General features: G+C 36.1%; 1 protein-coding gene across 2 annotated transcripts in view; it reads left to right on the top strand.

Annotated features, from left to right (window-relative positions):
* The first annotated feature begins 511 nt into the window (after positions 1-511).
* Positions 512-23,995, top strand: part of LOC121318524 (protein Wnt-7b) — a 61,819-nt gene continuing 38,335 nt past the window's right edge. Inside the window, exon 1 of one of the 2 annotated variants that reach the window (XM_041255280.1) lies at positions 512-742. In XM_041255280.1, the coding sequence (XP_041111214.1) occupies positions 645-742 (98 nt within the window). In that variant the 5' untranslated portion in view covers positions 512-644. Of the gene's footprint in view, positions 743-3,626; positions 4,058-23,995 lie in introns of those variants that run through there. The other variant, XM_041255281.1, reaches the window with a different exon arrangement.

The raw sequence follows: 23,995 nt of genomic DNA, 5'->3' as shown, positions 1-23,995 counted from the left end.
ATGAACCTAGAGACTGCTCATTGTTTTTTTTTTGTTTGTTTGTTTATGGCTACCTATCAGATATCTTTTCATACTTGTTCGGTAGTTTGGCTGCGAGTTTTCACAAACAGCAGTCACACGTGTTTAGCTGTGAGGTATGCCCATGCTGCCTGACCCGCAGCTTCCAATGCCCTACCCTGATTCGACAGACAGAGGCGTGGATGTTACTTTTTTTTTTTTACCTGCACCTGGAACGATATGTAAAGTACTTAAAATGTCGTCAAAACAGAGTGAGCTTAGTGGGAATGTCAATGTACTCCTTAATCAATTTTCCGTGGTGAGAAGCCTGGTTGTGTGGTGATAATGAAATTGTTACCTGGGGGACGTTAGGACAAGTAAAAACACTAATTTCTGCAATAACAGGAGAAACAAAAAATACCTGAAAGTGATCTCATCCGACTCCTCGCGTTCTTGCCTTTCATTTTGTTGTACCCACGTTGGGAATACTGCAGTGCTTTTTGTGAGTGACGAGGATCTGTAAAAGATAATGGATTCAAAAGGATCTGACATTTTGATTGTTAAGGTTTTACAGAACTGCAGCAGGCTTTACCTCAGGAAAGGGTGAAAGGTGTTGATATGCACACTGCTGGTCACCTTGTCGTTTAATGGCTTTCAAGTATCTTCTGATGATCATGCACAGAAACTTTCGACGGTGGATTTTATATGTGTTTTTCTGTTTTGGAATCATATACGTTAAACTAGGGTGAGTACCTATATTTAAATTAACGATAAACATAAAAACTCGTGTATGTGGTTAACCAACTTGAAATAAAAAAAAAAAAACAGTTTTTTGCATTCATCCAAAACAAATGTAATATACATGATTAGCATATTTTTTTTGAAATATTAACTTAATACATATAGCCATTACATGAAATATTTTTAGATTCATAGAAATAAAAATAACTATATAATACTAATAACTATGAAACTGTTATAGAATTAAAGAGCACTGTAGGTGAATCATGATACGCAATGTGCTTACAAAGAATTCAACCCTGTTCCGAGGCCTAGTTTAGAGAATGTGCGATACTGTCCATCTTAGCGACGTGTTGAAATTAACTTGACAATTGGCATTCTACCTTGTTGATGGAAAGGATATGAAAAAAAAAAAAAACCGGCATCGGAAGATTAAACAGATATTTTGTTGAAATACGCAGCGCTAAATCGCTAGCACAATGAGAGATCATTGTTTGCTGTAGCTGTTTGAAGACAGTGATTTGGATCACACTAATAATTTGCACATACGTTTACTGCCAAATTCTTTACTTACCTGTTGGCCCTTACTAGTAACAGAGCCGAGTTGAAATTCCACATTCCAGAGCCACAGCCGAGTTGTTACCTGTTTTTGTTACACCCCGACTTACTGGGCGGGCTTTCTTTGCATCAAGAATGTCTTGAGTTTTTGTGTGTGTGTGTCTGGGAAACGTGTTGATATGCAATTCACTATTCTGTAAAATGCTGTTATTCAAAGTATAAAAATACTGTTTTTGTCAGTTGATCAGAGCCACTCCAGAGTTCAACCTCTTGGGAATTTGTCTGAGTTCATTTTCAGTTAGTGATTGGTGGTATTTTATTGTACAATAAATATATTTATATGTATTATACACCTGATATAGATAACATCGACAGATCGACACGTCGAATGTACTGTAGCGATTGCTTCGCAAGGTTATTCTGCCTCTTGGTTTACAACCTGCAGATGGCCGTGCTTCCTAAAACTTAAGTCAACAATTGTGTAAAATGAAAAAGCATGTTGTGTTTGTTTGTTTGTTTGTTTTTATTGTATACACGTATACTATAACTTACATAACTTAACATTACGCGGGGTATTTATGTATAATTATTTTGACAGTGGGAAAGTTGTCCCTGTCCATTATGCTTGGTGACCATACCGCTTCAGAACGGATTTTATTTTGCTTGCAATGTCCTTTTTATCCTCTGTAAACTAATAGTGCAGTAGTATTTTAGACGCAGTAAATTAATAGTACTGAAGTAACAGTAATACCTACAGTGAGTTAAAATAGTATAAGTTATACTGCAAATTACAGTAGTGTAGTACTTATAACTTATTTTCCTTTTTGTACATTATATACTCCGATAGCTCTTGTGTACATCTGCACAACGAATAATTGGGACAGAATTTTAAATGTTGACTACAACCTGTCATGCATGTTTGGTTAAATTAAATGAATACCTCAAAATCACTTGGTTTCAAATCAATAATACAGAAAATACTAAAAAAATTAAATAAAATAAAAAAAGAGGCATATTCCAATGTATTCTTATTGAAGTCAAAATATTGCAGTTATTCAAAATTAAAACTGAACGTTAAACGCTCGAAATGATTGCATTATGAACGTTCTTTAAGAAGCTGCAGTGCGAAATGTGCTGACTTCAAAACTTTGAATAAACTTCTAGCTTTATTTTATGTCGAATAAAGCAGTAAGCAATTCACATTTCTTTAGGATTAGTCAAGAAAGGGCTGTTTTTTTGTTTTTTTTTTTAATCTCAGTATTGAAAAGATCCTTGAGGACACGTTATCATTTTGTTTCTTTTTAAGTATCTGTGTATGTGTGGGTTTTTTATTCATTGGCTGATAATTATTTGGATGTGCAAGATTACATGTTTAAGGCTGCTGCATTCATGTGTCCATTGTCTTTAATTTAGACAGTCGTTAATTATTCTAGAACAAAACCAAAAATGGGAGACATTACAGATAATACAGCTACTGACGTCGCAGTTGTACTGTTTTGCGCTTTATATTTCCCATTGCATTTAACACATTTGTTACTTAATCCATAGATCACCTGTCACGTCAAATCCGTTTCAAATGATTTATCATCTGTGATCAACTATGTCAGAGTCGCATACATTTTGATGTATAGGTCCATATAACAGTATGACTGTTTATTAGCAGTACAATCTAATTGGGAGTTTTACTTACATATGGTTATATTGCATATGTTACAATAAATGTCAGAATACTGGCAAATCTCAAGATTAACCGGCAAATGTCCAAAAAGCAACAGAATTCTTCATAATTCTCGACATTTAACACGTTACTCGGTAAATGTTGACAGTTAGCCTACCAGTAAAACTTAAGATTTACCAGATTCGCACACACACACACGCACACACACACACACACACACACACACACACACACACACACACACACACATACATATATAACACGTGTATAACAAACAACTTCAAACGGTTCAATTCCTTATCCTATATACGACTTTACCTTTCATGTTTGTTGCTGTCCTCGAATTCAGCGTAGGCCTATTCTAGTCATAGCATTTGAAAACATTTGTTGTTGGACATAAGGGTATCTGATTAAATATGTTGGAAATAAAACTTTTGAAAGAACATTACAACTTTTTGGCTTATTGAAATAATTTCATTACGCACGTGGGAAATAGCTTCTGTGAAGTTTTTCTTTTTTTTCTTTTTAATGAAAGGTTGTCATGCACGGGAGGGAGCAGATCAGTGTCCCCCCTATTGTCATGTTTCCTAAAAAACAGCAGTGGGCGGATTGGAGTGCATGCCTGCCCAATGGCAGCCCCGATTCTCATGAGAGTAGAGAAAAGGCACTTTGCTGCCATCCAAATCTTTTAAACCATCATGATTCCAGAAAGGGAACCACACTCTGTAACAACTTCAACCACTGAGACATGACAGACCAAATCCCAGAGCCAGCAGCACAAACACTGCACTGGGAGATTGGAGCAGCATAGCACCAAAACCGATCCATCCAGCAGCACTGCAGACAATTCTGTTAAAAACCTGGGACTTGGTTTATTTATTTTATTATTATTATTATTTTTTTTAATTCTGCCAATATAACGCGGGGACTAAAGCGACAGGAATAAGGGGACTGCTGTTTATCACTCACTCGGAAACTGCAGTAGATGCTCCATGCCATCATGATCATCTTGTCGTCCCGCAGTATACTGCTGTCAGTGTATTACCCGCAGATATTCCTCATCCTCACAAGCGGTAGTTACCTGTAAGTGATTCTTCTTAACACTATTTTCAGCGGTACATTGATCATTATGATGAGGTGGTGATTAAATGTTCTTTAATTCAGATTTTAATTGTTAAATCAAAGAAGGCTACATGTATTTTGTTTTGTAACAGTTATTTCGACTAAGTCATATCGCAGGACAAACGGCAGCATCTTTTATGCACCGTTGTGAAATGAATGAAACTAATTGTCAGGGCACTATTTGCCCGGGTAATGCTGAGCGCCAAATTTAAAAGGAGCAAGTATTCGGTTTAAATGTAATATATATGTTAATATATGTACATCATGTATTATATCTGCAAGGAAGTTAAACATTCTTAAAACACGCGTGTTTCGTTTTTGAAATGTATGGTTAGTCTGTTTCTAAGCGTTAGCAATGCGTTATCAAGTGGTACCTGCTGAATGTCATAACCAATTGGTAATTACATTTTATAGTTAAAAATTGCTCTTCAAGAGACATTTGGTTCAATCCCGTTTTATGTTATTGCTGTTGTTAATATAATAGATTATTCAGCATTACAAGAGCAGAGAGAGAGAGAGAGGGAGAGAGAGAGAGAGAGAGAGAGAGAGAGAGAGAGAGAGAGAGAGAGAGAGAGAGATGATTTGCAGGAGTGCGCTTGCAGATGAGAGAGCTAACCCGCATATTAAGGTTAATTTAGCATTATGCTTAACATAGGATACAAGCATTGTGAGAGCTAGGCACAATAATCCACACAATGTTTGAATCTGTCTGTTTCATGCAGTCATTTGGATGTTTTCAGCCAAATGTATTTTTCCGATTAAACTTCTTAAATGGCAATGAGACATTGCTATGCGACACACTAATAAATGCACTGAAATAACGTAATGCGCAGAGGTCTTAGTTAAAATCGTGCCTGCAGTTTAATAAGCAGAGGGATCATGTCACATTTAATACATTACTTCCACATGTTGAGAGGGTTACCTGTCAGTGACTGTAAATAGGCATTCATATTTTGTAATTATATCACTTTGTAGTTACATGCTGCCTGGACGTTATAATTTAAAGCCACATCTGGAAAAGTGGCAATAAAAGAAGGGTCAACTAACGTACCGTCTTTGACACTTTCGCTCGTGCCTTAGTTGCCTTTGAATAATTGTATTAAAAGCTGCCGATTCTTCCTCTGTAAAATGTTTCATTTTCGCATTTAAAATTATTACTGAACCATACATTCTCCTTGCGTTTAGACCCCAGACTTGATGCTAAAATAGATGTGGTTTATGGTTAGAATTAAAAAGTGGGTATGTCTATGTTTAGCTTTGGTTAGTACATTAGAAACTACATCCTACATGTTTGTTTTTATAATTTAAACCTGCTTTATTCAGCTTACAGAAAACCTAATATAAGCCTGTATGTACAGATCTGGATAGTAAGAGGGAGGGGTGGTACTAAAACGTTTATGTAATATAAAAAAAAAAAAAAAAAAAAGAAAATGCAGTGGTTCATTTACTAAAAGGGATGTTTGTTTATGTCTTAAATTGTTTATTCAATAATTTATTTACCCAGAAGAGCAGTTGTTTTATTACCTTAACACCACAATCTTTTGCTCAGATTCTTCCACCATTTATCAATATACTTAATGATGGTTCAAGGTAGTCATTAGTATGGGCTCTATTTTGAGTGAAGTTACAGGCAGTATTAGCAAGAAATAGTGAGGTGAATTTGCCCTGTGTGTGTGTGTGTGTGTGTGTGTGTGTGTGTGTGTGTGTGTGTGCACTTGCATGAACTCCTGTCCAATTGAAAATAACTGGTTAACAGTGCTGCTTTGATAGAAATCTCTGCTATTGCTGGGTCTGGTAGTAGCACAAATTCTTTACATTGATAATTCTTTTGTGATAATATAATAATATATCGCTGATAAAAGGTTAAACTGTGAGTAACCTTTATGAAAAAGTGCAGGATAGAAAGGGTTGAGCAATAAATAGGACATTATCTCAAATTTGAGGATGACAAGTGGGATTGTGGGATGATATATATTCAGAAGTTCACAACCGTTCACCATTATATATACCGCCTCAGCCAATCGGAGTGCAGGAATTATCCTCATTGTGTTCTGATGAACTTGAGTTATGAAATCCTTGCAAACATACATCCATCTGTAAATCACACTTACATTGTGTGTGTATATCTGGAAAATCACTTATCCAATTGTCATAAAACATGGTAATAACAGTATTTTGTTTAAGTTATTGAGAATATCACATTCTGGATTTATATAGAGGTGTGTGGTTATCTGTTCATACATACATTTTTATGTAAAACTATGATTTTTTAAAATAGCGTATCAAATTGTGAATAAACATTTCATAGCTAATTCATAATCTATACTATTTTATACATGTTGTTGATATGTCATGGTTAGTTCTCTAGATAGATGCAATATACTTAACAACAGGCCTGCGTGCAAATATATATTTCTAAAGAAACAATAATATTGCAATCCTGATTGATCGCCTTGCATCTCAGTTCTCTCCAAATTCAAAATATTCTATTTATTATTTACATTCCAAAAATTTGTTTGACAGATATCTAGGTAAATTGGTAGGTTAGGTTGAGGGGGACTAAGATTGCTCCTAGAAATCCAGAATCCAAAATCAAAAATCTAGTCGCTTATTCACCATTCACAAACACACATTGCAAATCATTGGAACTTTTTATTGAAAACATGGTCACGTGTTCCTGGCAATTCCCAGGGGCTGTAAGCTGTCCCGTCATTTCTCTAGTTACCACAGGCAGTAGATTCACAATTGACAATTGAGATGCAGGAGTATAAGAAGCTTGATAACATGCAGCCTCAAACTGTGCAGCAAAATTGCTATGCGTATTTCTTGATTGACTAAGGCAGTACTGACATTTGAAGTTCATTATTATGAAGATTTTAATTTGGTATACACAGTTTGTAAATATGGCTTGTGAGAGGTACTTTTTAGGGCTTTCCATACATTCCTACATCATTTTGTATTCTTTTCTGGTCTATGGCTTTGGGAAAATCATTTTAGAAGCAGAACAAGATTACTGCAGTATGGGCTTCACATTGTTATTTTAAGCAGAGCAGCACGCATACCAGGAATCAGCTACTGTGGGTCACTGTAGAGGCAGATGATACAGTCATCCCCAGACACACTGGAAAAGAATGTCTTTATTTTGATTTCTCACTGTAGCAGTTGTTTTGTTCAGAGATGATACAGTCATCCCCAGACACACTGGAGAAGAATGTCTTTATTTTGATTTCTCACTTTAGCAATTGTTTTGTTCAGAGACGATACAGTCATCCCCAGACACACTGGAGAAGAATGTCTTTATTTTGATTTCTCACTTTAGCAATTGTTTTGTTCAGCAGAATGAAAGTTTTATTGGACCAACAAAGACTCTATAATGTGCAGTTCCCTAGGTTGTAAGATAACTAGCAAATCATTAAGGGCTTATTAAATTAGTTATGTAATAGAAACATACAAGGGCAGAACAGCCTCTTTTCTTACCAAACATTGTTTTCAAAAGGATTTAACTGCAATGAGTAACAACAGTTATCTTTAAGCCCTTTTTTGTACTTGTCCTCATAGGATGGGATACATACAAATGTTACAACTGCTAGGCAATATACAGTATCAGAGTCTGCTTTTGTGCTTAACAGGTGTCAAACTTTGTAATTTTTAAGTATTCAAATTGACTTGGTTCCAAGTAGAAAACAGTAAATGTAAAATATTGTATGATTCTGAAAAAACAGAATAAAAATTGCAGATATCGGCAAAATTAAGTCTGGTGTTGCTGAACAAGGGTGATGGGGAAGTCTGATTCAACAGGTAATTAAGAGGGCTCCTGTAGTTTGTCATTTTTGTGTTACTGTTTTATGTGGTCACCAGACCCAGAAGAAAATGGAATGGAAAGCTCATCGCTTGAACTGGGGTCTTCCTTCTTACATTATCAACGTTTCCCACAGTGTGTGCCGCGTAATTGTGCACGCCATGTCATTTCCAGGCTTAAAACATTTCGGTGACGTCACCCTTTGATCTTTTGATTGATTAATTCTACAAGTCTTCTAAGTAAGTGGCTGCGTGGCTTTGAAGAGAAGGGGAGCGCACGGCAGATATATTGTTGATTAACGAATCCACAGAAAACCATTGATTCGTCAACGCAACCACAATCAGAACATTCAACAATTAGTTAATTTCAACAATTAGTTAATTATAGTATTACACATTTCAAACGTAACACTTAGAACAGGCCTATACACAGGTCCTAACCATTGGCGGTATTTGTCCCGCGGTGGCCCCATGCAAAGCTTGATTCAGGGGGACCTGTTCCTATTATTACCAGTAATACTACACTATGATATCATGCTATTCAAACAAGGCAACTACAACATTATTAAATATATTGAATTTTACTACAGCAATCACAAACAACTAAAAACCACGCCCACAGAGACAGTTTGAAATTAACCTTTTTTGTTTTCGCAGCAACAAAGTCTGCAATTATAGCTGAATAATCCTGTTTTCGGCAAATCTGGTGTACGATCAATATTTTATTTTTTATTATTAATGTCATGTTCAGGCAAGAAAAGGTTCTCTTCCCTACATTGGCTGGAAACACCTTTATTTTAATTTGTTTCCAGGTTCGTTCAAACACACAGTGGTTTGAGAAAGGTGTTATAAAGCTTTTTTAAAGGACTTGTTAGTGTTATAATATTATACAACTAAAACATAAAACTTGTTTTACTGTCAATTGCTTTTAGATTACACATCATAAAAGGGCCATATAAATTAAATATCTAATCTTTTTTGTTTTTAGTGACTGCTGTTAAAGTTGTGGAGTGCTTCCAAACAGGATTATACTACCTGCTATCCAGGTATAATTGCAATCTGTGTTGAGAAAAATCAGTAACTGTAATTGATAACGTAATTACCTACAATGTCAGGTATGCCAAGGAAAGACAATTTTCCGAAATATTACATTGATACAATTATTGAAATGGTTGGTCAACACAAACGTGTTCTATTCAGTGAGTTGTCGGCTGTTTAGTCTCAAAGAAAAGGCAAAAGTGTCAGATGATCACAGATGCAGTAAACATTGTTGGGATGAAGCAGAGAAAAGTAAAATGAAATGGATTGATCTATTGAGCAGAAGGAAATAAGAAGGGAGATGAAAAAGACCTAAAATGGGGAGGAAAAAATTGTCTAAATATAATTGATGAAGTATCTGTTGCTGGTAATAGGTATTGAGAAAGGATTGGAATAAGCAAAAAAAGAAAAGCAGATAGCAAAGCTCTTCTTGCTGCCTTTGACACAACGTAAGTAAACACGTCTTTTGTTAGCCATCTAAGTAAGCAATAATTAATATAGATAAATAGTTATTCATTACACAACTTGTTAATGAAATACATTATTATCATTATCTTACCCACTGTCTCCCAATATCTCATCACCAATATCTCCACTGGCAAAGTGATCAGTAATATCACAAAGCCCAAACTGAATCAGCAAACTTCTCATCAGCCAGGCCTGTTTCATAAAATTTCATTAATTGCACAGATAACAAAATGCAGCTCATGTACATTTTTTATTTGAATTGTGATACTGTTTTAATACAATATTTTTAGTATTTTGTTTCCAAATGAAACTCAATGTTCAGTGGGCACAGTAAATCCAAGATGGACTTTTGGGTTAATAATGAGCTGATTTTTACTCATAAAAGTTTTTTTAATGGTTTAAGAAAAAGGGTTTGTTTTTCTGTCAGATATCTTTAAGTTAACTGGTTAATAAAATTCATTTAGATTGTTTTCTGTTTAAATCTAAAAAAGATTAGTTATCTCCTTTCTTGGCAAACAGTACCTTATGATAAGCATCAACAGGATTTGACGGGTCCCTAAATACTATTTCCCTTCTGATTTCAATGCCATATTGACGGCCAGCTAGTTGTATGAGCAGAAGGGTATGTCCTAAAGCAGGACTTGTGATGAAAATTGCTACTTGCAGTTGCTGTCTGACTGTCACAAATTTCAATCAAAATGAAAAAAATGTTAATCTGCGAGGTGCCTGCGACTGCATTTCAGCGCAAATCGCTTTTATGAAACGGGCCTGGCTGATGAGAAGTTTGCTGATTCAGTTTGGGCTTTGTGCCGACTTCTTTTTCTAGTTTAGTCTGATGTTTTTGTGTTGTCCAAACTGACAGAATCATCACTCAGACTTAGATTGCTTTGGCTGGCCTAGATTACGCTTTTCATTTTGACGTCATAAAACTAGTATACAAAAATAAAACAGAAGAAATTCAGCATGAAACGGATTAGTAGGGTTTGACTGGTACAATTTGCAGCACACATAAAGTAATTCATAAAATTCGCGGGTACAGTGACCTACAGGGAAATGCTTCTGGAGAGTAAGGGCATGACCTGAGATGAAACATACTTGTGTTATGCAGAGATACTAAAGTTTTTTTGTTCAAACAAGGCAGGGTCTGGGCAGGGTGTTTTGCAGCAGTATAACATTTATATTATTTGTTTTCCCCTAGATCTTTGCCATCAGTTTTTTTCTTACTGGTATACATACTGGCATATACTGCTCCACTTTAACCACTGAAGACAACTATACATGTATTCCCTGCATGCACAATGTAAACTTTATTTGTAGTGTGTCAAAATTAGTTCATTTTTAAATGCCTTACTGTTTTTTGCTTAAATCGGGGGTTACGTGGTTACGCGGCACATGCTGACAAAAACTTGTGCATGGCTTTAAACCCTGACTTCTTGTGTTTTTTCTGTTTATGGCTTGTGGCGTACAGATACAAAGAACATTAAAATGGTTGATACGTAATTAATTCTGGTGCAGACTTGAGGTGAATATACTTTTTTTATATATAGTAACTGAGACACGACAACAGGGGCCCCCTTGCTGCTTCAAGGCCCCATGCAATTGCATGGGCTGCCAGTGCCTAAAGGCTCTAATGGTCCTAACCTTCACGGAGACAGCTGTTGTTTTTTAAAACTTGTCCTACCTCTGGGTATTATTTAAAAGATGGGCTACACCTAAATAAACTGGGGGCAAGATAATTTGGCAGAAAATATTGAATGTCATTAGGCTAATAATTTCAATTAGAGATGGAGGGGGGAGGGAGAACAAATACAGTTGAGACTGATTTGCTTAAAAAAAAAATAGTAGTTGCACAATCAAATGGCTCCCGTTCAATGCCTGTATGCAAATCTTTAGGGGTTTCCCTTAATAATCTCCAAAATATTAACCCTGCTCTAACGGTCCCAGCTGCAAATACTAAGCAGACTTGCCACTATTTGTCACACAAATCACAATATTAAACAAGAAAATAATAAGTATTATTCTTCGGTAGCCTACAAGCTGAAGTAAAAAGAAAGTGTGCTAGGTGTTCATTTAGTTTTACTACTGTACTGTATATTGTATAGGCGTACTGTAAAGATTTATATATTTTTTCATAATGTAATGTGTAGCCTACCCAAAACACATTACCGTTATTTCAGCGCAATGATTTATACATTTAAAATACACTGAACACTATAATTGTATGTGTGTACGATTTTTTAAAAACATTTTTAAACCCGACACCTCCTAATGTCAGACAGACATATCCGACAAAACACATTTTTTTATTTGGGGGTGAAGGTGGGAGCACCACTTTAGATTTGGATGTGAATAAACTGCCTTTATATATATATATATATATATATATATATATATATATATATATATATATATATATATATATAATGCAAACAGAGGTAATCCCAGGGCCCTCTTTTCCACTATTAATAAATGATTCAACCCATCTTTGATTGCAGCCCCTCATGTCGAAGCTACAGCAACACAGGCTGGAGTATAATAACGCTTTGAGAGAAATGTGTTAATGCAGAGATAATCCCAGGGTCCTCTTTTCACTATTGATAAATTTGTTAACCCTTTTGGATTGCACCCCCTCATATCTAAGCCTCACCAGCTAACTCTGAGACCTCTCCTCAATTGCACCCCCTCATATCAAAGCTACAACAGCTAACTCTGAGATCCCTTATCGATTGTAGCCCCTCATATCGAAGCTACAACAGCTAAGCAATAAAATTGAGCAATTTTACACCTATCTCCAATTTGCCTTTTATAGCTAAGATCTTGGAGAAGATAGTATCAAATCAAAGTAACATGTTTCTTAATAACAATAAAGTTCTTGAAAAGTTCCGATCAGGTTTTTGACCTGCTCAAGGTACTGAGACTACAGTGGTTAGAGTTGTATGTTACTTATTGGACTGTGTAGCTTTCCATTCTGGATTTATTAGACCTAAGTGCAGCATTTGATACTGTTGATAATACCATTTTAATGGATCACCTTAAAAACTTGGTAGGGTTGCTTGAACTGTACTAAACTGGTTTAAATCATATCTTACTAATAGACAACATTGTGTTTCCTTGGGAGATTCAGCATCAGGATTAGCTACAATGGTTCCCCAGTGGTCCAGTCGTGGGCCCATATTATTTTCTTTATATGTGCTACTGCTGGGGGAGATATTTTGTGAACGTAGTGTACATTTTCACAGCTATGCTGATGACATGCAGCTTTATATTTCTGTAAAACCTGGGGATACCTGCGGTCTCTGATTTAATTGAGTGTCTGAATGATGTAAGAACCTGGATGTCTCAAATGTTTGTGCAGTTAAACTCAAATAAGACAGAAGTTTGGATTTTGGGTTCTTAGCAACAACTGAAATTTGCCAATTATCTAAAAACAAAGTTGAATAATTCAAATTCAAACCCCAAATCAGAGGCCAGAAATGTGGGATTCGTCATATTTGATTCTGATTTATGTTTTTAGGCTCATATCCATAATGGCACAAAAGTCTTTTTATCAACTACGAAATATTGCTAAGATTAGGTCTTGTCTTTCGTTGCTTGATTCTGAGAAGCTAATTCATGCTTTTGTCTCATCTAGACTCGATTATTGCAATGCTTTTTTTGCTGGTTTACCAGACCATGCCTTTTCACGGTTACAGCTTGTTCAAAATGCAACGGCACAGGTGCTTAGTAAAAAAAAAAAAAAGAAAAAAAAGTGACCACATAACTCCCATGCTTGCTTCTCTACACTGGCTTCCAGTAAGATATAGAGATGATTATAACATCCTACTTTTGACTTCACTTCGTGGCCTGGCATGATAGAGCTTCTGCCCCTATATGCACCTGCTTTAAAGTCGGCTGATTCTGGTTTCTGTCCCTCCCAGAGATTAAGACAAAAAGGAAAGGAGAAAGAGCTTTCAGTTACAATGCTCCCAGATTGTGGAATAAACTACCATCTGACATTAGAGATGCAGACACAGCATTTTTTTAAATCAAGATTAAAAACTCACTTTTTTAAAAAAAATGTATTGTTTTAATTCATTTTATTGTAATTGTTTTGTTTTTATTGACTTATAAAGTGCTTTGAGAACAGGTGTATTGGCTTAACTGATTGCAAGTAAATCAGTGCTATTGGATAGCTATGGCATGCTAGGAGCTGTAGTTTTTCATTCTTCATTTGAACAGCAAAAACTACATTTATTTTTTCCACCCACATTTATTATTACCTACCTTACATTCCAGGGTAAAGATCTTATACTATTTGGGGTCCTGTATATCTCCCTTCAACAACTTTGACTGCATGTGCTACCGTAAAATTAATTTCCACTTAAAAACCCCACTTCTAATTTCTATTTCACATCTCTTCTGGACAGGCTCAGCAACAACAGCAATTTCGTCATCACAGTACATCTCCACCAATTACAGGGATGTTAGATTTAAACTCAGCTTTTGTATTTCTTTCTTGGCTTTAACCGTTGTTCAAACGAGCTTGTAGTCCAATTACAGTTTGCCTTGGTACTTCTTGCTGGCAATGATTCTTAGGTCTTTATCTGTTTTAGGTTTGGCAAAACAATCAATAACTTTACTCCCTGTTCCCATTTCACATTCCTTTGTTTTTTTATCATTTCTATTTTTCTAATGCCACTTTCATGTTCTACATCTAAAACATAGTCCTCGCTGCTATCTTCACTAACAACAGACTGTGTGTCTGTGTAACTGTGATTTCAAACTCAAACTCAGAGGAACACATGACAACATTCCCACAATATGAGAGACATTTTAACTGTTTAAACTAAGCATAACAAGAGCAAAAAACAAATCCAATTACCAAACTAACAATCAATTGAATCTCGTTATCGAACAAGTATCAGTCGGGAAGAAATGTTTTAATTCAAAGTGTTGAATTGGTAAGAAAAGAATCCACAGTTTCTTGTGCCTAATGGCACTCACAATAGTGAATTATTCAACACATACATATGGTGACCAGACATCGGGTTTTAGCCAGGACAGTTCCGGTTTTCCATCAAAGGTCCTGGTGTCATACATGCTTATTCCTCAGTGAGCCATGCTTTTTCATTTACTTTATATTCAATATGAATCTGCAATTATATGTAATACGGGAATTTCGTAGGTCTGGCGGTATTTAACTTAGACACAAGGCAGAGCAGCGAGAGGGTGCAAGCATCTGAATCCACCAGTTTAGACCACATCAACAACGTCAATAAATAGAGCTCTCCTGGTGCAGTGAGTATAAAAAAGGAAGAAAGAAAAATGCCAAAATGTATTTATATTGTTAACGATGATCTACAGAATTAATTAATTAATTAATTAATTAATGTATTATTATTATTATTATTATTATTATTATTATTATTATTATATTATTATTATTATTATTAATAATAATAATAATAATAATAATAATAATAATAATAATAATAATAATAATATAAAAAAAAACAGTAGCAATACATATATAACACAATATGGCTAGTTAAACTAATTAGCCACAAGTTGTACACCTGGGAGCATACTGAAATTAGCTAGCTGCTTAAAAAAATAAATACAAAAAATAAATAAAAAGTTAATACTAAGAGTGAGAGGATGGCTATTTAAATAACCATTAAATAGCCTGTATTTAAATGGTTTAATTACTTATCAATTATTTAACGTGTCCCGGTTTTGAGTTTTGAATATCTGGTCACCCTGGTTAGACAGTGCTATGCATTTACAGTGCTTAATAATGCTTTTTACCATTCTTGTCTGTGCTCTGCTGCACTGTGCTTTTCTTTTGCTTTTCTAGTCTGGCCAATGTTTACTAAGTATGTTTTAAACCTTCTATTATGTTTTGGGTCTATTTGACCCACACTAGTTTCTATTGACCTTAAATATTACTTTTACCCCCCTGTAATATTTTATGACTTTTAGGTTGGGATCACAAACTTATAAACAGAAAATAATTACTAGTCTTATGGACAACCGTAATGCCTTGGGTCAATAAGACCCAAGGCATTTAACTATGTAGATTTGTATGCCTGAAGAAAATACAATGTTTTCACTTTGTCTTTTATAACATGGGCAGCATCTCTACATATGAATCAAGGCAGGCTGTAAAATTCCAATGTCATCAAAAAGGTTCCAGGACATAGTAGATATGCTGTTACTCACATTCATGATATAGCATCAGCATGTGATCTTTTCATACCACCAGCAATTGAAAATGTAATGACCAACTTGGAAGGCAGGCATGTACTTCATGCAAAATGGAAGGAATTTGATGTTGATGTGCGTGCATATGTCAGGCTACTTTTGTTAACGAGTGACAAATCCAAAGTAGAAGCAACTGCTAGTTTGTGGAATACAGAAACTGGTAGGGATGTATTTCCAGCCACTATATCACTGGAACCATTGCTAGAGTGATTTGCTTTCATTATTTTGATACCAGAGCCAATTGACATGAAAGAAATTAGCTGTTATCAGGGAAGCGTGGGATAAATGGGTAGATATATTGCCTTTGCTTTACAACCCAGGATCAAATGTTACAGTGGATGAACGTCTTGTCCCCTTCAAGTAAGGCATAAAAATATGGGCAACCTGGGATTTTAAATTCAGCTATGCATGAAATATGCAAGTGTACACAGGGAAACTGCCTGGAGAAGCACCTGAAAGAAATCAGAGGATGCAGGTAGTGATGAAAATGACTCGACTCCAAGGTCATAATGTCACAAGAGAATACACTGAGAAAAAAATCAAGCCAGAGCTTCCAAATGAGATTATAAAAATGCAGAGCCGAACTGTGCACTCGTCAAAATGTGCTTTTCCGGAAAGCACATCACTTGTTTCATGCTGTCCAAAAAAACCCGTAATGTTATTGTAATGAGCACAATACACAAGCAGGCAACAGTGTGTACCAGGAATGAAAAGAGGCCAGAGATTGTATTGGATTACAATTCCTCCAAATGGGGAGGACAGTAAGGATGGGCATGTGTAATTAGTTATTCAAATGATTGATAAGAGAATGGTTAATCGTTTAGGGAATTATTAATTGTATAATCTGTCTTGTATTGCAACAAATATAAATGGTCTGAACAGACCCATTAACAATGCTAAGCCTGCCGCTGCAGCCCAGTGTATTACAAGGCCTGTAGGTAGTTTCCTTGGATGGCACATTTAAGATGGTGGCAAAAACAAACAAAATAATATTTCTCAGACATTTTTTTTTTGCTATGATAAGCATGCCCAAAATCTAAAGTACCTTTTTCAATGTGAAAGACCGGTGGCTGTGGGTGGGGTTTTGCGCTTGTTTGGGTAGCAGGTATGCTGTGGGAGCGTGATTTATTTGTTAAAGAAAATGTAGATAAGCCCCAATGCCTTTTATCTCCAAGTTGTGGCAGTGCAAATATATCCTAACTTGATACCAAAATGAGAAAAAAAACATTAAGAAAGATATATGTATATATTTTTAATTAGAGGGTTACTTGCTATAAGGGGCATTTATAGTTTTACACTATTAATATGTGGTTAATTGTATGTTGACATGCTGCATTCGGTGTAGAAAATATTTCTCAGTTATGCATGATCTAGCCCAGTATAATAAATGCATGGCCTGCCAAAGTTACCCACCCCAGTCTCAGATTTCTCTTGTTGTTACTGATGTTTGTACTTCTTTATTGAGAAGATATAAATATTACCTGAAACCAGACTGTTTTCATTTTTGTATTATTTTGATGTATTATATTTTGTATTATCTTTGATGTATTTATAGGCAGTGATTCGAAAGTACAAATAACCACAAAGAGCCCTGTGGATTAAAAAAATAAATACATAATACCAGGGTTACCGTTTTACCTACAGCTTTCATTTGTGATTAGTGCCTAGTAGACTTAACTAGTAGAGACAGCTGTAATATTTATAACAGAATTATCACTATCAATTTACAGAATATTTGTTGTAATGCCAATAAAAAAGCCCATTATTATTATTATTATTATTATTATTATTATTATTATTATTATTATTATTATTATTATTATTACTGTCATGTCCAATTAGGGACGGGTGGTCACCCTACTACAAAATAGAGGTATATTTACAAAAAATATATATCACACAATGTGCGATTGTCGGCAGTCATGAAAGAGATTGCAGTCAATAAACTTTTTTAAAAAATCATTCTGATTTGAATTTGTTTATTAAAATAATTTTGTTTGGGGGTTATTTTACCAAAGTAGACACTTAAACAGTACAATTCACACTTTGCATTAAAAGACCGAACTACATGAACAGACTAGGGGCAAGCATGTCTCCACCTGCCTGTAGAGAGAGGCCCAGCTGCAAACCTCAGGCTCTATAACTCTGCGAGACGGAGAGTGTGCCATGAGTATGAGTCATTTTAACTTGACTTTTAGTTAGTGGCATTCAATGATTTCATGTCTATGCTGTACTACATTATTTTAGAACGTATATTAGCAGAACGTATACCAGGCCCGGAGGCATGTAACGTATTTAATATATAGTGACGCACAATGAAAACTCAACAGTCCAAGTTCTGCATCAATAGCTCATTGGGCACATACATAATATTGTTTGCATTTTAAGCAGATAGGTTTGTTGATTGTTTGAGTAGTATTGTTCCTTAGGATAACAAAATACTGAGCTCAAGTCATGTGATTTCATAAAAAACGCCAGGCGCTCAGTGTTTGGTATTTGAGTTGAGTTAAAATTGCCAAAATGAGTTGATTAAGAATAGGTATAAATATCAATTCAAAAAGACTTGATTTTAATTAATGCAAGAACAGTGAAAGATGCTACCTGCCCCACTTGAGTAAAGAAGATCGCCTGGTTGCTATCGGCAGGTCTGTGAGTGAAGTTGCTGGGAGAATTAGATGTTCTGCTTCAACAATCAGGAGACTAGTCCAGAAAAACCAAAAAACTGGCTTAAGGTACGGGCCATGTCTGGAAGGCAGAGGTCTATACATCAACGCTGCCAGGACTGTGTTAGTGCTCAGGGAGGTCACACACTAACTTTGTAATGGTTTCATTTGGACAGTGTGTCACATTTCATACTAAAAACTTTTTGATCACATTTACTGCGATTTTGTTTGATATCTCTGTTTAAAATATTTGATTAAATCCATTAGACCTGACTGCTGCATTCTTTTGTGCACCAGTATATATTACTTAATGAAAAAATGTATTTTATATTTTACAGTTGTGCAATGAAGACAGCATATGTTAGTTCATTATAATCTGTAAGTTATTATGTTACCTTTAATTAGTGTTTGGAAGTCATGCATAGGTTGGGCTTTATATTTACTGTACTTGCATTACACTTCCTGTTAATAAAAACAGCTACATATTGAAGCATTGTGAAATATTACTGTGATTGTTACTGTTTAATATTACTTCAATTTTGGTATTATACAAGTACCGTAAAATGTAATTATTTGCAATGTTTGCCAGCAGACCCGGTGCATATTGGAGACCGGTGATTATTTGAGACCAGAGTTTATATTAGATCACCAGCTTCACATGCTTTCATGCAGTCATTCAGAAGCCACTAATACACAACCTTGTTTCTAGCAACTCAATTTAAATATTCCAGCAACTTTGTTAAAAGGTTGTGTGTCAGGGGGAACTAAGTAACAGTTTTGTTTTATAAAACAATTACATTGTATTATACACCCTGAAGTATAAAATGAAACTATTGTTACTGCCTTTTTATATGCACTGCTTAACAAGGATACGGTATGCAAAACATTGGAAAATCTACCATTGTTAATACTACTACTAAGAATAAGCATAATACACATTTCTAAAATGTTTTTAAAAATGAACAATAAAAGCAATAAGTATCATTATCAAAAATTATTTATTGTTTAATCTCAAACTTGTACATTGTTAATACAACAAAATATCAAGAGGTTTGTATCTGGCCTACTTTCAGCACATTTAAAATTATCAAAACCTTTAATAATGTAATAACTGCATTAAACAAATATGCATTACATGTAGGCCCACCTTAAATTATGTTTTCTATTATTGCTATTTATTAATCATGTGAGTCACTTTCATCACTGTCAGTTATTAGCAGTCCATTACGCTCAAGCGCCTCGTCATCTTCCTCAGCTTAAATGACAGAGACCCGGTGTTTATTTACAGTATTAGCCAGCAGACCAGTTGCGTATTGGAGACAGGCGATTATTTGAGACCCGGCAATTATCTGAAGTTTTACGGTATTATTTTTAGCCAGTTGCATATTGATGTAATGTACCAGGTGATTAGAAAGTAAGTTTACCACATGAGTTATGGTGCGTTGATGTGGTAAACTTGTTTTCTAATCGCACTGTATAATATTTTAATCCTTTAGCAAATTACACGTTTTCGATTATTAAAATATACAAAAATGCCCATCCCTAGCAACAGCAACCTACACCTGTAAACAGACTGCCCGCTAGCCACTGGTCATCTTCTACAATATAGTTGATATGTCGGCATACAATACTTTTGTCCTTTGGATTGATTCCAATGTGGAATGCTGGCAAACTGTATCGACATATAATTTTCCTGGAGATGTTGGGCAAGGCACTAGTAACATGTCTAGAGCACCTGCAGCAATTGCTCAAATCCAGAATGTTCAAGCAGGGGAAGCCAGGGCAACTTTTGCCCTTCAAGCAATGACAATAAGACAAACATTACTTCTGTAAAATGCAGGAAGTATCTATGCAAGCATCATATGTCTACCTTCTGTAATATGCAATGTGATCTGTTGCTTTTTCATTGTGCATCAGTGTACATTACATGGCTCTGGGCCTGGTATACGTTCTGCTATATGAAGCCTTAAAAATAATATAGTACAGCATAGACATGAAATCATTGAATGACACGCATTTAAAAGGAACCTGATAATACATATCAGTCTTCCTGGACAGAAATTATGTTTTGTTTTGTCACAAGTATATACAGTACTTTATGTCCTGTTTGTGGATATATTCACATTTTTTGGGACACTTACAAAGAACTGTCAATGAAATTGAATGTGCCATGGTTATAAATAGTACTTCATGAAAAGATGTTATTTTTACATACTTGAAATTCTGCACTATGCTCAAGCTTCATTCATTACTTTCTCCAAATATTAAAGAGATACAATACAATTTTAGTTTCTGCATAATAAAATGGTCATATTATTATTATTATTATTATTATTATTATTATTATTATTATTATTTATTTATTAACAGGCTTCCTTACCCAGGACAACTTACAGTTATATACAAAAATAAATATCAAGAATTACAGTACAATTACAAACAAAATAGCAAGATACAAAATACAGTGACTTCAGTCCTAATATGAGCAAATACAAAACACAGTACGATTTGATATCAGGGCAGTTCAAGAGCAGATAACAGTGTTGATAGTTACATCAGGGTTAGATATGAGTGCAAGTGAAATACAAGATACTACAGATTGAGCTAAATGCAGGATTAAATACAGTAAAATAGGGAGCAGATAAGTGCAGTAAAGTCCAGAAGGAAAGAGTTGAGTTTTAACAGGTGTTGTCTGAAGAGATTCGTCTTGAGGAGGCACTGGAATGTGACCAGGGACTGGGCAGTCCTGACATCCTGGGCAGTCCTGACTGCAGGGCGAGGGTGGGGAAGGAGCGGGCTCTGGAGGCAGGGGAGTGTAGAGGAGGTACAGCCAGTCTTCTAGTGCAGGTGGAGCAGAGAGGTCGGATGAGGGTGTAAGGAGAGATGAGGGTCTGGAGGTAGCTGGGTGCAGTCTGGTAGGCGAGTACAAGAGTCTTGAACTGGATGCCAGCGGTGATCAGGAGCCCGTGGAGTGAGCGGAGCAGTGGTGCAGCGTGGGAGAAGTGAGGCAGAGAGTTCTGGATGAGCTGGAGTGGACGGGTGGTGGATGCAGGGAGACCAGCCAGGAGGGAGTTGCAGTGGTCTAGGTGGGACAGTACCAGGGCCTAGACGAGGAGTTGTGTGGAGTAGTTGATGAGGAATGGTCGGATTCTTTGTATGTTGCTCAGGAAGAAATGGCAGGTGCGCGCTAGAGTGGAAATGTGCTGGGAGTAGGAGGGTTACTCTGAGGTTCTTGGCTGAGGAATGGAGATAGAGAGATCATAGGAGGAGGAAGATTTAATTCCTGGCCAGGCCCCAAATTTTCTCGGACGGGCCGTTTCTGACTTAATGACGTAAACATAATGACGTAATTACTGATATGTGTACTGAGGACACTCTACCAGTGGTCCTCAAAGTGGTGCCCACGGGCAAATTCGTGCCCACGAAGCCAGGCCGTCGTGCTAATGGCAACTGTTCTTAAATTATAGTTCGTGAACACATTTCTGGCAGGTCGTAGCGTGGAAAAATAAAGAAAGCTTTAACACATTTTCCAACAAAAGCTTCACAGTAGTCTGTTGACAGTGCTGCTTGCTTATGCTGTGCTTGTACGTACGTGGTATTTTTTTTTTCCTGAAGGGCCTCTGCGATACGATCAATCAATTGAATATCTGCATTGTCTCAGAGGTAGCCCAATCATAAGTTAGCTGGGTGGGACATAAACTGTGTCTGTTTCAGTTGCAGGTACTGACAATAAGTTTAACCAATAGGAGAGTCAAATTTCTGCCAAGTTTTATGCAGCTGTCCAATCATAAGCACACAGAGGCCATTCAAGAAAATTAAAGGCAATTGAGTAGCCAATGGGAAAGTGACAGATCTGACAACTGTCCAATCAATTCTAAGCAGAGGCGGGGTGTTAATATGCCGGATAAGCACTGCATTTTGCCGACTGTTATTGAGAAAAATAATACATTTCAGTATTTAGAATTTAATTTTCTCTCTATATTTTTTATATTTCACCAGAGAAGGAAAACACCAAAGTATATTTAGTTACAAATCCACTTTCTCTGAATAATTGTACTGGAGATGAGGGATCTTTAAAACATAGTAGTGTTGACAAATTTGCCAAATTGAAACAAAAGCGAGACACTATTTAGTTTATTCATGGTTATCTGTGTAAACATGCTATTTAAAAATATTTGCATTGCGTATTTTATATAAATTATTTAAAGAATAAGCACAGCACGCATAATTATTTCCTGAGACTTGGCCTTATCAGAGTGAGCCAAGAATAACTCCCACTAAAACTCTTATTATAAGGACCTATGCAATAGTCAGTGTGCCCTCAAACAGCCAAGTAAGATCAATTTATGCCTGTGCCCAAATTACTTTGAGGACCACTGCTCTGTACTGTGAGAAATAGTACCATATTCTCCAAGAACACACACTGTACCAAAACATTTTGACAGTCGGAAGTCTGATTTACCACCAACAGACAAAGCAGCACAAATTCAAAGTCAATACCACACGTAAAGAAAATTTTCTGACAAACACTCTCAAAAGTGTATTCGACTTCCCAAAGTGAGCTTAAATTTAAAAAGCTATCATACAGTGACTAAAAGTGAATGATAATTCTTCCCTTTGAGCTTTAGAAAAGTGTTAGTTATATGTGAACAAAAATAAAACAGGAATAGAGGCATGAGTTGAGCATAACATACAGTACATCTCAGCTGCATCAGTCAACTGAATTCAAATTGTTAAAATTAAAAGCAGGTATTTACATTACTGGTGCATTTGTTGATCGTCGGTTCATTTTCTTTTTACAAAATTTGTCGGGACATAGATAAGGCGTAAGACACAAATATAGCTCTGGTTAGCTGCAAACTTGGCTAAACGTTCTGTATTGTTATATTTCTTAGCAGACACCCTTATCCAGGGTGACTTACAATTGTTACAAGATAACATGTTATTTTGTACATACAATTACCCATTTATACAGTATAAATAACTAAACAGCAGCTGCAAAAGCTGGTTGCTTGCATGCCTTGCAATAAAAGAAAAGTTCCTGTATGTTTCCGGCCGACGCGCTTAATTTTGATACTATGGTATCAAAGAAGCAAGATCTCATATCTCAGCTGTCCAATCACCAATCTTTTTTTCATAACCATGACAACAGTACTGAGGTGGGTGGGAAGGATATATTTTTTGAACCACGAGGATGAGCTAGACTCACCGCAGCGGATTACAGTCTCATATGGTTTGGTATGAAATGTTTTTAATTGTCCATCATTCCATAACTGGGTGGGCCCATGAGCAAAATGGGTGGGCCCAGGCCCCTGAGGGGAAGAAAAGGAGGTTGCATTTAGAGAGGTTGAGTTTGAGGGGATGTGAGTGCAATCCAGGAGGAGATAACAGACAGACAGGTAGAGATACGGGAGGGGACGATGGGGTCAAAGGGGGAAAGATAGGAAGATCTGAGGGAGGAGAAGAGGGTGGAGGTAGCAGAGTCTACAGAGTTGGGAGAAGGAGGGAGGTGGGAGAGCGGTGGAGGCAAGGACAGGGCGAGAGAGCAGTGGTTAAGGGGGAAGGTGACAGTGGGGGAAGGTGGAGTAAGGTGGGAGGGGAGAGACATAGAAAAAATAGATGACATTTTATTTTAACATAAAAGAGTAAAAGCTGTGCAAAGAAAAAATATTTGATCGACTGTTTCAAT

Source organism: Polyodon spathula, chromosome 7 (assembly GCF_017654505.1).
Source record: "Polyodon spathula isolate WHYD16114869_AA chromosome 7, ASM1765450v1, whole genome shotgun sequence".
In the NCBI taxonomy this organism is placed as follows: Eukaryota; Metazoa; Chordata; class Actinopteri; order Acipenseriformes; family Polyodontidae; genus Polyodon; species Polyodon spathula.
The sequence above is the reverse complement of the archived record's forward strand: the minus strand, read 5'-3'. Positions and strand labels throughout refer to the sequence as shown.